The 15,576-nt window shown below is 46.7% G+C and overlaps 1 protein-coding gene and 1 non-coding gene across 2 annotated transcripts in view; one reads left to right on the top strand and one right to left on the bottom strand.

Annotated features, from left to right (window-relative positions):
* The window catches only part of SPRY4 (sprouty RTK signaling antagonist 4), a 14,340-nt gene extending 5,337 nt beyond the window's left edge, over window positions 1-9,003 (top strand). Inside the window, exon 2 of the mRNA XM_063086399.1 lies at window positions 4,460-9,003. Coding sequence (XP_062942469.1) covers window positions 4,507-5,406 — 900 coding nt within the window. The 5' untranslated portion in view covers window positions 4,460-4,506 and the 3' untranslated portion in view covers window positions 5,407-9,003. The remainder of the gene's footprint in view (window positions 1-4,459) is intronic.
* Window positions 9,004-15,212: 6,209 nt separating this feature from the next.
* On the bottom strand, window positions 15,213-15,316 carry LOC134371329 (U6 spliceosomal RNA). The gene has a single exon (XR_010022766.1). It is a non-coding gene; the product is annotated as a U6 spliceosomal RNA (small nuclear RNA).
* Between the last annotated feature and the right edge of the window lie 260 nt (window positions 15,317-15,576).

Raw genomic sequence — 15,576 nt, 5'->3', positions numbered from 1 at the left:
TCTGTGCCTTTCTTGAATAACACAGATTACAAACCCCCCATTCTGCCCCCACTCTCCACACTGAAAATTCCCCTAATGGGGTTCCATCCTGATGTAAGCCCCCTCTGGCTTCATTTCCCTGCTGGCTAGGTTACTGAATCCCAGGATTTCCTGATAAGGTTCCTGAGGGCTGGTGGCAGACTGGAGAGGCTGGAGGAGTTCATGGCTATGAAAGTGATTGGCGCTTTCATACTTCTCCATGAATATCCAGAGGTGATGGAGAGTTTCTGCAAGTCATTGTAAGTCAGGGCCACATGGTGAAGGTTATAGTCTGGGTTTGAGTCCTGCCCTGATCACTTGCTGGCTCTGTGACCTTTTGTGCTTACATTTCTTCCTCTGCAGAATGGGTACTCTCCTCCAAAGGTGATGGTGAGGATTAAATGAGAAAATAAATCATTGAGGGCTTAGCACAGAGCCTGGCCCCAGGGAATATTTCATAAATATCAGCTGCTTCCATAATTATTATTTATTATTAGAAGGTTGAGTAGAGGTAAAAGTTCCCTTCCCTCATGCTAATCCATAAGACTGTTACCTAAAACTTGATAAAGGTACTTCTTTGGCTAAGTGGAGTGCTGGCTTTGTTTCTCTGTCCAGAGTCTTCCAAATTGGCCATCAGTCTCTTCCAAACAGCCTAAATGAGGCAAGCCTTCTCTCTCCTATTTGTATTGTAAATCTCTTCCTTCCTTGCAGGGGAAGCAGAATACATATTAAACTGCACTTAAGATTCTCAGTGTTGCTCAGACCGGAGGGTGGGTGTGACCCAGTGAGTCAAGATTGATCTTCTATACCAACTGAGAGTTGGGTTTGTTTTTGTGTGTGTGTGTGTGTGTGTGTGTGTGTGTGTGTGTGTGTGTGTGTGTGTGTGTGTGTGTGTGTGTGTGTGTGTGTGTGTGTGTGTGTGTGTGACATCAATTAGCTGTGTTGAGGGGTTATGGGGTTATCAAGCAGGCAGCTCAGGAAGTTGTTTTTCTTTGTCAGCCAAATAAATTCAGCAGAGGCTCTTAAAAGGCCCTCCTGTGGAGGGTCCCTGCTAATGGGTGTGTGAGGCCTAAAGGCCTAAGAAAGTTTGAGCAGTGGAACTGTGAGCCAGCCATTGGTTTTTGCTGAGCTGGTGGCCGGAAGGAATCCTACATCAGGGCTATGATAGGGAAGATGCATTTTAGAATAGCCCTGCTGGAGCCTTCCCAAGAGAGCTGAATCATTGTGGGCCAAGCTCCCGCTCCCACTCCCAGGTCTGGCCTCAACTGCAGACCCAGATGTTGACAGCTGCTTCTGGAGGGGGATGGGAGGCTGCTAATGCCAACATCCCCATCACCTGCAGTGGCTGCTCCCGCCATGGCTTCCTAGTGGGACTTTTCCATGAACTGGGGAATCTAATCTACGTTCTGATTCCAGGGCCTATTAAAATCCCGGAGCATTGCCCTTGACTTTTGCTTAATCAGCAAAAAAATGTAGCAGCTTTTAAAGAACCCCAGTAATTGAATTGGGGAAAGAGTGGATAATCTGCTTGGGGGGAGGGGGGAGGGAAGTGCATTTACTTTTTCCTACAACATGACCAGTCCCAAAACTGGTCCTGAGAAACAAAAACCCACTGCATGGGGCAATATAATCTTTGAACTGCCACAGGCATTTTGTTGGCAGGACCCAGAGTATTCCTGACCCAGGTTCTAGAATAAGGGAATCACGTTTTCTTTGTCCAGGGGTGGGGGTTCTGGCTGTGGTTCTTCTCTAGCTCCTAGAGCCTTATCCGTTGCATTTCCATTCTTATGCCAAGTCACACCTTTTCCTCAAGGAAGAGTCCCGAGGTCTGGGACCTGAGCCTCCTAGCCCTGGTCTGTGACTCCAAAGTCATTTATTCTAGAAGTAAAGTCTTGGAACCCCTACTCAGAAAAAGTGGGCAGGCTGAGGTAGCCTTCCCTGGAGTTCCTCCTGCTTGATCCTTGGAAAAACTCCATAGATGCTTACTTGCTCTCCCTCTTTCCAGCCCTGACCACAGCATTCCCATGGGAGGCTGCTTTGATAGAAGATCTGCCAGATGTTGAAGGCAAACTCTGCCACCAGGAGGTCTCCCATTTGAAGGTGATCCTTTGGTTCATCTAAAGAGAACATGGGAGCAGGCACTACCACTAGTTAGATTTTCTTCAAGACTGGAAAAGTAAAGTGCATAAAGAAATAGCACCATGTTTTAAGAAGGCAGCACCGTTGGAGCAAAGCCAATAGCTGATGCCCTGTGTGAATGGGAAATCTCAGTTGACTGAGCACTGAACCTTGTAGAAAAGACTTGATGCTTTTTGCATTTAGCAGTTTAAATGATATACAGAGGAGAGCCCTGTGGATAACCCCCTTTATATCTCCTACATGAACTTTTCATCTAGAGCTACCTCTTTACTTTAGACAGTCTGGAAACATCTATGGAAGCTCTTCTTCCTCAACAATTTTAACTATTTCTAATCAAACTGTTGTCTCAAAGTAGGGAAAGTTATGTAATACTGAGTTGCCTTAGGAGTGTCTTTTTCCTCCCACTCTTTACTATAGACATTTATAAGTATGGATGAGTCCCAAGGGCCAGGTGTCATTCTCCTGTGATTAGAGTATTGGGATGGACCAATTGTGTCCTGAGTCCAGAGGGGTTTGGGGTTAACTTGAAGTGGAAACCTGTCCACATCCCCTTCTCCAGGCTACCTTTGAGGCAAGGTGAACCTAACAGCAGAGGGGGAGCAGGGTCATATTTCCTAACTAGACCATCATTAGCATCTTACAAAAGCATTTAGCAAAACCTCACCCCATAACACTTTAATCTGATATTTTTTAAGACTTATCTTTCCCTTCTACCCTCCCCCCTTCTCAATCCCCCAGGGTTCTTAAGATTGGGGTGGAATCTTCCCAGAGTCTAATCTTTCCCTTGGATTCCAAATTTTGTTCCCTTGAGCCAGAGGTCTTGGCCTTCTGCTGCTATTTCTTTAAATTGATCTCCAGTCGAATTCCAAATGTAAAGGTCAGCAGGCAAGGAAATGGCACTTCTAATAGAAAACAATGTGCACTTTCTAAATTTGAACCAAGCCGTTTCCGCTCTTTGATTTAAGTGACTTCCTGGGGTTCCATGTCAGGCACTGCAGTTGAATCTCTGGCTGAATTCCAACTTAAAATTGCACTCTCTCGGTGAAATTAGAAACTGATCCAGGGTTGGCTTAGCTATTCTAGTAAATAGCATTTAGGCTGAATGTTCAGCTCAGCACTTGGAAATGGGTGATGTGAGTGCCCCTCAAGAGGATTTCCCATCTGAGTTGTCAGAAGCTCACCTACCAAGGGATTAGTAGCCACTGTAGTTTACTGCTCTTAGAAGCCCTAGTAATAAGTTAATATCCTGGATGTGCAGGCATCAGATACAGCCTTTCCTTCTCTTGTAAATAACTGAAATAAAGGCTTTTGTTTATCTATGGGAGCACATAGGGGCTGTCTGTCATGTTCACCATATTGTCCTCAGCACCCAGCACAACGCTTGGCTCTTACAAGTGCTCAGAAAATCTAAACTGTTATTCTCTGAGATAGTGAAATTGGTGAGTACACGCTATATGTCAGGCAATATGCTGGGCACTGGATATGCATTTTCTCATTTAATTCTCACAAAAACCTATTTCACAGATGACAAAACTAAGGCTGAAGGCATAGAAATTAAAGAACTCATTCACAGCAACACTGCTAGGCTAAGGTGAGAATTTGAGCTTAGGTCTGATTGCAGACCCTGTGTTTTATAACCATTGAGCTATATATTTCTTAAATAAGGAACATGTTTTACAGTGATTATGAGAATAAACTCAGACTGCCCAGGTTTGAGTCCTGGTCCTACTGATAGTTTTGTGTGACTTTGGACAAGTTACTTGGAACATTAATTTTCTGTAACTAGAAAAGGGAGATAATAGTTGATATCTCTTATCCAAAATGCTTGGGACCAGAAGTGTTTTGGATTTTTTATTTCGAAATATGTACTGGTTGAGCATCCCAAATACAAAACCCAAAATGCTCCAATGAGAGCATTTCCTTTCAGTGTCGTTGAGTCATTGCTCAGTAACTTTCAGATTTTGGAGCATTTTGAATTTCACATTTTCAGAGTTAGGATGCTCAACTGTAGTTACCTTTTTTAGGGTTTATTGTGAAGAGTCAATGACTTAATACATTATGGGTGCTTATGATGGTACCTAGTAAGTGCTCAATAAATGTTATTTTTACTATTGACTATTATTATTATTGTTGTTGTCATTAGTAATCATTTAAGCCCTAGGAGATGCTGGAAAGTCCACTGAGGGAATTTAGTTCCCTTTTCAACTGGGTTCCAAAGGACCTGATGGGGGGGTGGGATGTTGACAGGCCACATACTGATGCCTGGAATCCATTCTCTCTTCCTTTTCCCCAACCCCACCAGGGCCCCTAGAAGCCTGTTTCTTGGCGCAGTCCAGGATCTCCAGCCCCATGGAGCCCCCGATCCCACAGAGCGTCCCCTTGACTCCCAGCTCAGTCATGGTCCAGCCCCTTCTTGACAGCCGGATGCCCCACAGCCGGCTCCAACACCCACTCACCATCCTACCTATTGACCAGATGAAGACCAGCCACGTGGAGAACGACTACATAGACAACCCTGGCCTGGCCCCCCCCAGCGGCCCTAAGCGGACCCGGGGTGGGGCTCCGGAGTTGGCACCAACACCTGCCCGCTGTGAACAGGATGTCACCCACCACTGGATCTCCTTCAGCGGGCGCCCCAGCTCTGTGAGCAGCAGCAGCAGCACATCCTCCGATCAGAGGCTCTTAGACCACATGGCACCACCACCCGTGGCTGAGCAGGCCTCACCGAGGGCTGTACGCATCCAGCCCAAGGTGGTCCACTGCAAACCGCTGGACCTCAAGGGCCCTGCAGTCCCACCAGAACTGGACAAGCACTTCTTGCTGTGTGAGGCTTGTGGGAAGTGTAAATGCAAAGAGTGTGCGTCCCCCCGGACGTTGCCCTCCTGCTGGGTCTGCAACCAGGAGTGCCTGTGCTCAGCCCAGACCCTGGTCAACTATGGCACATGCATGTGCCTGGTGCAGGGCATCTTCTACCACTGCACCAATGAGGACGATGAGGGCTCCTGCGCAGACCATCCCTGCTCCTGCTCCCGCTCAAACTGCTGCGCCCGCTGGTCGTTCATGGGCGCCCTCTCCCTGGTGCTGCCCTGCCTCCTCTGCTACCTACCTGCTACCGGCTGTGTGAAGCTGGCCCAGCGTGGCTACGACCGCCTGCGCCGCCCTGGTTGCCGCTGCAAGCACACGAACAGCGTCATCTGCAAGGCAGCCAGCGGGGACGCCAAAGCCAGCAGACCCGACAAGCCTTTCTGACGTTTTGGGTCGAAGCCCCAGCACTACCCCCGGAAACTTGGTTCCCTTTAACATCTGAGAAGACTGCAGCAAGGCCAGAGGTTTGAGCCTCATGAGGCTGCCCTTGCTAATCTGTCCGCTCCTCGGCAGAGATCACCACCACCTACATTCTATTCCCCAAAAAGAATGAAGAAGCACTTTGGGGTTTTTTTTTAGGATCCTGCAATTTTGTGTCAAACAGACAGTGGTGGGGCAGGGTGTGGTTTTGGGGGAGATTTTTCTTTTTCAGAAGACAGAACACAGATGTGGACACATACTCAGAAGCCGCAGCTGCTTGAATGCCTTCCCAGCCCCTCCTCCCCCGTCCCTGTTTCCCATTGTCTTTGGCTCTCACAGGAGCTGACTGCCTGGGAGGGATTGTTAACTGAGTGCCAGGGAACCTTTGCAGAAGACCCTTGGAGTCTTGACTTGTATGCCTTCTTCTCCTTCCCCCTCTCACTCCACCCCAGTTTGCCCTCGACATCCTTGGGAAGGTGCAGAACCCCCTAGCAATCCCTATTGTATATACGTGGGAGCCCACTGAGAGCAGAGCATGGCCAGTGAGTCCAAGCCTCGTTCCTCCTCCTGCTTCCCCGGAGCCACAGGATGGATTTAGGAGCCACTGCACAGTGCACCTCTCCCTGCCAGCTTCATCACTAACTCTTGGGGGTGTTCTACTCACCATACCGTCCTTCGGTTCTTACCGAGTCACAGACTCGCCCGCCTGCTATGTGTCCTGAGTTCTCTACTCAGATCCTTTCCAGAAACTTTATGGGTAGAGAAAGCCGGGGTGGCAAAGGCGAGACCAAATATCATTTTGCCAATGAGTCTGAGGCTGTGGTCTCTGGATCCAGTCATTATGTTTTATAGAATAATTAAACCAGATGCTAACGGTGTTTTAAAAAATAATAATAAAACAACTTGCTTCCTTTTGGACCACCCCCAGGAAGGGCTGATTTCAAAATCTGGGGGTGAGCAACCTCAAGGAACACAAATTTCTCTCCCCACCGAGAAGAGGATTTTCACAGCAAAGAAGAGAGGCAGTGCCTCCCATTGGCAGAATGACAGTTGAGCCGAGCTGGGTTTGGGTTTCTTCTCTTCTGATTCTGCTGCTTGCTGTCATAGCCTTTTGTGTACAGTGATGTGTCTGTATCTTTAATGTAAATAGAGAGATGATGAAAAAAGAGTCTATTTTAGTGTTAGGAAGCCCCAATGGGGGAATCAGAAGAGCTCGAAAAGAGGGTGGGGGAAGATTCTCCAGGGGCTACTGGGGTTGAGCCCTGCTTTTGCGCACAGCCACCCCCCTCCAACAGCCCCCAGAGATGAGCAACTCTTTGTCTCAAGGTGCTAAAGGACTCAAAGTGCAGCACGTCCAGTGGGTAGGTACTTGTTGCATGCAAAAGCTGTAGTGCGTCTGGTCCTTCCTCCCCAGCTTTTGCGTGGGGTTTTTGCTTCGTATGGTATTTTGTTCCCCCTCTAATGAGAGGATGTGACCTGGGTCAGAAGAGCTACCCCAGGTGACATTGGGAGCACATTAGGCAGAGCGTCTGTAGCATTTCCAGTTGTTCTTTAGGAACAGAACTGCCTCCAGGAAGGAGGCAAGGAGGCTGGTAGCTGTGATTGGCATGCACCCAATGCTACTCAAGGACTTTTTTTCCTTCTTGAAGACTAGTAGTAACACCCTATGATTTAGAATAAGTTAATTGTAACCACAGATATTTATTGATTGGAGGAAGGGAGGGTCTTTTTATTTTCAGCTTTATTTATGTAACATTTGCTAGCTTGTAAAAGGCAAATGTGAAATACTGCATCTTCCCGTTTTCTAAGGCTGATTCATGTAGCTACCCTTGCCACAGTTGCGATGGGTGTTCTTGCACGGATCTGAGGAATGGTAGGAAAAGACACATTCACCCAACCACTTATACTAATTGAATGTATCAGAACTGTACTGAAGGGACTGGAGATATTTCCTTTCCTCTGATGAGGTGTGCAGAGGTGGCCCCCCCCCAAATGATAGCACGCATGTGCACTCTTTCCTTTCGTGAGGCCTGGGAACTTTTCCCAGGGCCCTTCCCTCAAAATGGCTGGACAGGAAACTTGACCCGGTAGCAAGTTGCACTTTGGTGATCTTGGTGGTATACAACACCCATTCTGTGGAGAATTGATTTACACAAGCAAGCTGTGTATGCACACACATGCACACACACACACCCCCATCCCACACTGATCCTCTACCGACATAGACCCTGTTTCCTGGCAAATGGCCTCTTGAACTCTGACTTTTTGTGTACATAGTTGTAAACATGGATTTTTCTGGGTTTTGGTTTGCTTTTTTCTTTTTTCCCCCTCCCCATTTTGGCTTGTTCTTTTTGGTTTGCGTTTCACTGCTGATGGATGTCTGCAGAACTCTGCCTTGAATCCACCTCGGGTCCCTGTCTGTGCTCATTGGTAAAAAGGGAAGGAGTGAAGGAAGCATTCTTGGTGCTCCCAGCTCTGTTGTTTAGCAGTCCCTGAGCCTTGGTTTTCTCAGCTTCTTGGCAAAAAAAAAGAGAGGAAAGGGCTGTCTTGCTGGTGGACCTTCCCCATCCCTTACCACCAGAGCCAGTCAAGGGCCACTGAGGGACCAAGCACTCAGAAACATGACACATTTCTGTAGCTGCTGCTGTCTTGCTTGGCTGGATTATACCTCGTCTTGACCTTTTTTTGAAAAGTGCCAGCTGGTTCTCACTTCCATTAAACCTGGGATGGGTAGTGGTTCTGCCTGGAACTGGGGTTGGGGGACCAAGCCTGGGTTCGGGACATTAATTCTAGGGGGCTCCTAGGCTGTTCCTTCCACCCAAGAGTGGGTTTGTGGAGGCCAGCCCTCCAGTGAGCACCCTGGGAACTGGGTCTAGGATAGCAAAGCCCAAGCAAGACTCCTCAGAGTACCCAGCTGAAAGGGGTGGAGACCAATCCCTTCTGTTGGTGTGGTCCCTTCACAGCTGACACAGATGGAAGACCTTTATGTGACATGGCTGGTGTTTTCAGTGTTATGGATTCTGCATGGATCCCGATTGTACACTGAGACTCAGCTAGATAATGACTTGTCCAGGCTTGCACACATGAGACGTGTTGGTCTGGACCAGAACCCAGATGTTGAAGCATCACATTCTCCTTTGTGCTGGCCCAGGAGGTGTCTGATGGGGTGCAGGCAGTGCAGCTCTGTGCCACACACTCACTAGGGCGTCTGCAAGCTTCATCTCCCTTCTGGTCCATGCCTTTGGTAAGCGTTTTCATACCCTCTCTGCTTACTGTGACAGTCGGTGACAAATGTTGCGTTGCCATTTTTTGCTGTGGGTAACTGCGTGCGGTATCTTATCTTGCTTTCTCTTCTCACTGTCCCATGGTTTGGGTTTCCTGTTCAAGGCTCCCACCCCAACACATTCCCCCTTCATTTTCCCCCTTCACTGTAGCCCTCTCACCCCATCACAAAAGTTACCGCAGAAGGTTTCCCCTGTATAGAATATTTATTTTGAAGCTCTATTTTAATAGTATTTATTTTAGAAAGTCTACTATTGTAAGAGTTCTTCTGTTTGTGAAGAAAAAAACAAGTTAAAAACTGAATGTACTGATCTAGAAAATATATATAAATATATATTGTTAAATATATATAGGACTGCCGTTTCTCGTGTTTGTGTGTTCACTTCCCTGAATCTTCACCCAGCGGGGTCCCAAGTTCATCAAAGAACACTCAGTCACTGCACTAAATGGAAATGCATACCAAAGGGGCAGGGAGAGAAGGGCTTCCTGGGCCAGGGCAGTCCCTGTTCTGCTACTAGGATGAACTTAAAAACTTAGGACCACTGGAAGGAGGTGTCAAGTCATTATGAAGCTGAATAGAATACTGCCAGGTGCTGCTAAATCCTCTTTAGTGGGCAAGCTGTCTCTACACTGGGTATATTTGTAACATAGATGGACAGCAATCTGACCTGTCCATTTGCCCAAAATTCTGCAGCTCCTCTCCCTTTATACCCTGTTGCCCCCCAAACAGGTTTTCACACACATGCTTCAAGAAGCCAAACAGAAAAGCCCTTCGTGATTTTCTTATTTTCACTGGATTGGAGAATATTGCACAAAATCAGTTTCTTTGCCTTTTAAAGCCTACTATCCATTTAATGACTTGTCTTTGTCCTTCGAATGTACCTTCTGTCTGATTGTCTTGTCCCCCCATCCCCACCAGTACATTGAAACCCAGCCACTTCTCAGGTTACATAGCTGTAGGAACTTTTTCATTACCTTTCGTATGCCAATCACAAAGTTGGGCTTTATTTTGGACATGTGAACATGTGCCTCTTGTTTTCTGAAAGAAAAGAAATTAATTAGGGTTTTTTTTCCTGTTAACCAATAAGTGGGAGGAGATGACCAACAACGGTGGGTGGGGAGGTGGGTGGGGACGGAGGCAGAGGGCAACGGTGGAGGGAGAGATCAGGAGCTCTGGGTCCAGTCCTTGGTTTTTCTGGGGGTCACCAATTATGGCCTCTTAGGGTCTTTTGTGAGATCCAAGCCTTGAGTTTCTAGTAGAGACCTCTAAGCACATGCCAAGGATCCCTGGTTACTGCCCAAGAAGACACAAAGGATGTTCTTCAACATGGTCTTGTCTACTCCACAACTTTCAGAATAAAGGCAGGCTCTGGCCTCTGTCTCTGTTGCCAGACCATGTGGCCTGTCCCATTTCTTCAGGATAGACAAAGATCAATTAGTGCTGTAAGTCTTCCTTCACTGACAGGTAAGTTAACTGGCACTGAGGGATGATTGTCTTTTTAATTGGCTCAGTCCCAATAGTGCATACCACACTTTGATTCAGTCTTGGGTTTCCTCATGGGTGGGGATGTGGGACAGGCCAGCCAGCTCTTGGTTTTACTTGAATCGTTTCTAGTGTCGAGATTTAAAACAACAAAAACCTACGTAGGGTTTTGAGTGCTTAAGGTCTCACCCACCCAGATGCTCTTGGGGATACAGCGTCCAGAGAAAAAGTTCCACTTGGTGCCTCTCGTCTGTTTCTGTTCCTCCTGGTTCCCAGTTATGAAATGGCATTGGGGCAATAAAAATGGTTAGCATGTATTGAAGGGTTTCTTTTCGCCAGGTACTGGCAGATAAGAAAATGCATGGCAGATACTATTGTTATTTTCCTCTTTAGAGATATAGAAACTGAGGTGCAGGGATGTTGTCATAACGCCTAATACATGACTGAGGGGTAGAAGGAAATAACAGAAAAACTAAAGAATTTAGCAACTTGGTTTGGGGAAGAAGGAAGAAGCACAGGATGGAGTAGATAAAAGGCTCCCAGTAGTTGAATTTAAAGATAAGGGGGAAGAAGCAGAATTCAACCCTCTCCACATCCATAACTCTGCATCTCCCACGAAGACACCAAGCCTGGTGCTCAGCCCACAAAAATGGAACTGTCTGGAATGGGGGGCAGCTCTGGGGACAACTTGTCATCTGGCCAGGAGGCCCCAGCTCACTCCGCTTCTCCTGCCTGTTGAACCTGCAACTTGAAGTCAGCTCAACTTTCTAAAGTGTGTTAGTGAACTCATCACACGAACTGCATGCTGGAGGTGTGTGCCAGATGAAAGCCGAGAGGACATTTTTAAGAGCCTTAAGTTTATTCATCGGAACTTTAATAAAACAATATGTCCATGGCCTGGGGCAGGTATAATTTTCATAATTTATGGGTCTTTGAGACAGGAAGAGAGCTCGGGGTTTTATTGTGTTTTGCATGATAAATGGCATTCCAATTGTCTACATGATGTTCTTTAAGGACTCTTGTCTGGCAGGAGCACAGGCCTTCTGGAGCCCACCTGGGCCTCAAGGCCCAAGGCAAGGGATAATTATGAATATGTCCCTATGTGTTAAGCAGGAGATGATTGAAAAACTCCCTTGATTCCTTCTGTCATTAGAAGACACTTCCTATGCAGACGCCTATATTAACGTTTAACTGTTGCAAGGTTTGGAACCCTCCCTGATCCCTTCCTCTCCCACCTTCTCCTCCCTTGGACTTTCCCCTTCCCTGTACCTCAAGAGATTCAAGTAAACTTTGCTTGACTGCCTTCCCTCTCACTGGCATGGACCAGGCTTAGGACCCTGAACAAAAAAAACCTACGATCCACAGCAAGATAGTGGAGCTCTAGATAATGTTCTCATTGGAATCAGTTGGGATTCCTGCAAACCTGTTGCTTCTAGTAAGCCCTCAGGGTAACAGAAGCCAAGTGGCCTTAAGAAATAATAATTACAATAATTATCACTTCTGAGCATAGATGCTGCATGTCATTTACAATCTTGAAAACAGTAAAATTAGATTGATATAATCGGCCTCATTTTACAGATGAGAAAACCAAGGCTCAGGGAGGTTGTCATTTGACCAAGACTACACAGCTGGTAGACCTGGGATTTTAACCCAGAGGATCTGTCTCCAAAGCTAGTGCATTGCACATTAGGGCCTTACCCTTACAGACCTAACCCAACTGTCACTTCCAGTGGGATGCCTTCCTGTCCCCAGAAAGAGGCTTCCTTCCCATTTGTGCTTCTGCAGAAGTCAGTAGAGTAGGTAGTTTGTTTTAATCAAGATTACATAGACTGTAATCTAGGTGGGACTTGAACCCAGGTCTGACCACTGAACCACACAACACCCTGTATAAAATATTAAGGCCCCATCCTCAAATTGATCTCAGGAAGGATCCTGAATTACTGTACCACATTGCCACCAACTCTCCTGACATTGCTCTTAGCCGGCCTTCCTGATTTCCTCTGCAATAGAAAGAGGAATTATTTGAGCTGTGATGGCCAGCGGTGGTGTTTGGGGAAGGGGCAAGAATCTTACAGGGGTGAGAAAGAACTGTAAGTTGCTTCAGATAATTCAGAAAGTCATGGGTGGGTGGATAGAGATGTGTATACAGAGGGCGAAAAGCACATTCCACTCCTGCACTTCAAGGAGCAAAGGCACATTCCTCTTTGGAGCAGATGGATGGGTTAGGACAGAGAGCCAAAGCAGCCGGGGGAGGGGTTGGGTGCCCCCACATTACAAGCAGTGCTCCACCCAACCCTCCCTGGCTCCCCCTTGACCATTTCTCAGGCAGTGCCCCAGTCAGTGCTTTACTAAAGCACTCTGAGACATCAGTGTCTAATCAGGTTAGAGAATTAGCATCCATTCAGGCAGGGCCAGTTCCCAGAGTGGGCATAGCCAGGGTCTTGGTCTCTCTGAGAAGTGGCTGTTGTTTCCACAGGCCACTCCTCAGGAAAATGTGGTGAAGAGCACAGAGACTTGTGGTCTCCTGGGTCCACCACTCTGCCAGCCTCACTAGCTGTGATTTGGGGAGAGTGACTGCCCTTTTAATAATGGAGGGTTGCAGAGTGACTGTACATAGCACCCAGCCCAGAACTGATAACAACATCTTAAAGATGGGAGAGCAGAGAATAGAGGAGCTTGTCCCTCCAGTCCTTGGAGCTTCAGTTTCTCCATCTTCAACCTGGAAGTCTGGGCTATGTAGGCTGCAAATCACAAACTGCCCACAGTGTTCTTAAAAACTTTAAATGAAAATTAAGAAGTTTCCAAACCCAGATCTAAAAACTTTTCTTGCAAAGTAAAAAGAACTGGCCCCTCTGGGCTCCCATTCCCTATAGCAGAGATTGGCTGGAGCTGAAAGACAGCTGCCCATTCCAAACCAGGCATGGCCCTCCACTATGCTGCAGCACCCTGGCCCTTTAACTGCCCAATTGCCCTGGGCTGAGGGCCAATTGCCATCAATCATCATGTTTACACCTTGACATTCCTTATGCCTGGCCTGCTTCTCTCATTCATATTGCCTGCCTGGCTCTCCGCTCTTGGTACTGGCGGTTGTCAAGTTTGATTGGCCTCCTTGGGCAGTTTAACCCAAAACATCATGATGTCCCAGCACTCATCTGGGGGCTTCCTACAGTCATGTCACTCAGTACCAGAGTCATAATCCCAGAAAGGACTTTAGGTCATAGTGACGAGTGGTTCTTAGTTTAGTGCGTATGTATGTGGGGAGGGAGAGGAGTGTCTGTGAACCCTTTGACATTGTAGATAAATTTCAGTGTGTTTGTGCTTTTTGTCTGAGTGACACTTTCCAGATTCTCAAAAGGGTATGTGGTCTCCCCCAATGTTCAGCATCACTGGTTCAATCCACCCATCTCCGTTGTATAGATGGGGACGTGAGACTGAGAGCAGAAGAGTGGCCTGCCCAAGGTCACGCAGAGGCTTAGTTGCAAAGCCAAGAATAGGAGCCAGGTTTCCGTCTTTAGAAAATTGTTGTTTTTAGGTATCTATGAACCCATCTGTAGTGTCTCCTACAAAAAATTCTCCACAAATGACATCAACCTGAATGATGTCTCAGTAATCTCCCCACTTTGTCTCACCCTGACTCTTTCTGTTCTCCATTTGGTTCCTTCCTGCTATTGCTTACAATATGCAGTGATTTGATGATTTGTTTACTTGCTTATAGCCTGTCTGTTCCCCACTACAGGATAAGCCCTATGAGGGCAGGAAGCTTGGCCTCTTGTTCATGACCGCAGTGCTTCCTGCCCTTCTTCACAGTGCACATAACATGGTATTTGGATTGTCCACTGAGAGAAACCAACAAGGTTGCTTCCAGTGCTAATCCAACATCCAGAGGCTCTGTTCTCCCCAGGCCCACCCACTGCCCTGAGAGTCTGGGGCATCAGTATCTCAATATTGTTGGGAAGCTTCCAGCACAGCATCTAGCATATGAGTGGCATTCAATAAATATTTGTTACATGTATTAATTAATTAAGTAGTGATATACTGAGAGGAGAGTCAAAGAGAGTTGGACAAGTAGTCTTAGACTATTTTTTTTTTTTTTTTTTTTTTTTTTTAAAGATGACCGGTAAGGGGATCTTAACCCTTAACTTGGTGTTGTCAGCACCACGCTCAGCCAGTGAGCGAACCGGCCATCCGTATATGGGATCCGAACCCGGGGCCTTGGTGTTATCAGCACCGCACTCTCCCGAGTGAGCCACGGGCCGGCCCGTAGTCTTAGACTTTATTTCTGTCCTAAAACCAGCCATGTGATAGGATGTAGCATTTTCACGACATAATCATAATGATATGAATATTAGCACTGGCTTCCACATCATATGACTGACATTTGAGTATTTACCATGTGCAGGGTGCCAGGCACAATGTGAACCAACAAAGTGCTTTTTATCCATTATTTCCTTTAATCCTCACACTCTATTAGTACAGTACTTTTATCACCCCCATTTTACAGATGGAGAAACTGAGACTCTAGAAGCCATATGCCTGAGGTCGCACAGGCCTGACTACAGAACCCCTGCTTTCCTACCCAAGTGCCCAGCCATGAGCACTGGGAAGAGGCCTCAGCAGATGTCTTCTGGCCAGCCACTTGTGGGACAGTGGTGGGTGTGCGGGAGCAGAGGCCTGAGGCGGAAGCCATGACTGCATTGCTGTAGCATCATTCATGGACTGTGAAGGCCTTCGGGGCCAGCAGTTCAGCAACACTGAGTCTGCAATTCCCGTTTCTCAGTTCCCTTTGCCACTCGCCTGTGACAGAACACCCACAAGGAGCAAAAAAGGAGGCCAGTTTAGGAATTTATACCATCTGGTTCCAGAAACATTTATTAAGATTTGGTACTGATCATTCACTACCTGGACCAGACCAGCATAAGAATTATTATTGATCAGCTTAAGGAGGAAGTATCAAAGTGGTGCTTAGTTTTGTTTTGTTTTGTTTTTAATGTTCACTTATTTATTTATTTAATATGGACGCTGCGCAAATTTGCCTGTCATCCGTGCACAGAGGCCATGCTAATCTCTGTATCATTCCAATTTTAGCATATGTGCTGCTGAAGCAAGCACTAAAAAATGTTTTTAAAAGTCAAATTACTTTTTAAAAAATAACATGACTATTGCAAAATTGAAAACAACAGGAAAAATGAAACTCCCACCATATTCCCAGCTTCAATTGAACATTTTTGTATATACCATTCATTCATTTAGCAAATAGTGAGTGTCTGCCATGTGCTAGTCATCATCCTCCGATCTTGAAAACTGTGCATGGGATCACGCTGCACCAAGCTGTTCCACAAAATGCTTTTCCACTTAACGAAACACATGGA

Source organism: Cynocephalus volans, chromosome 2 (genome assembly GCF_027409185.1).
Source record: "Cynocephalus volans isolate mCynVol1 chromosome 2, mCynVol1.pri, whole genome shotgun sequence".
NCBI classification, from domain to species: Eukaryota; Metazoa; Chordata; class Mammalia; order Dermoptera; family Cynocephalidae; genus Cynocephalus; species Cynocephalus volans.
Note: the sequence above shows the minus strand (reverse complement) of the source record. Positions and strands in the feature narration are given on the sequence as shown.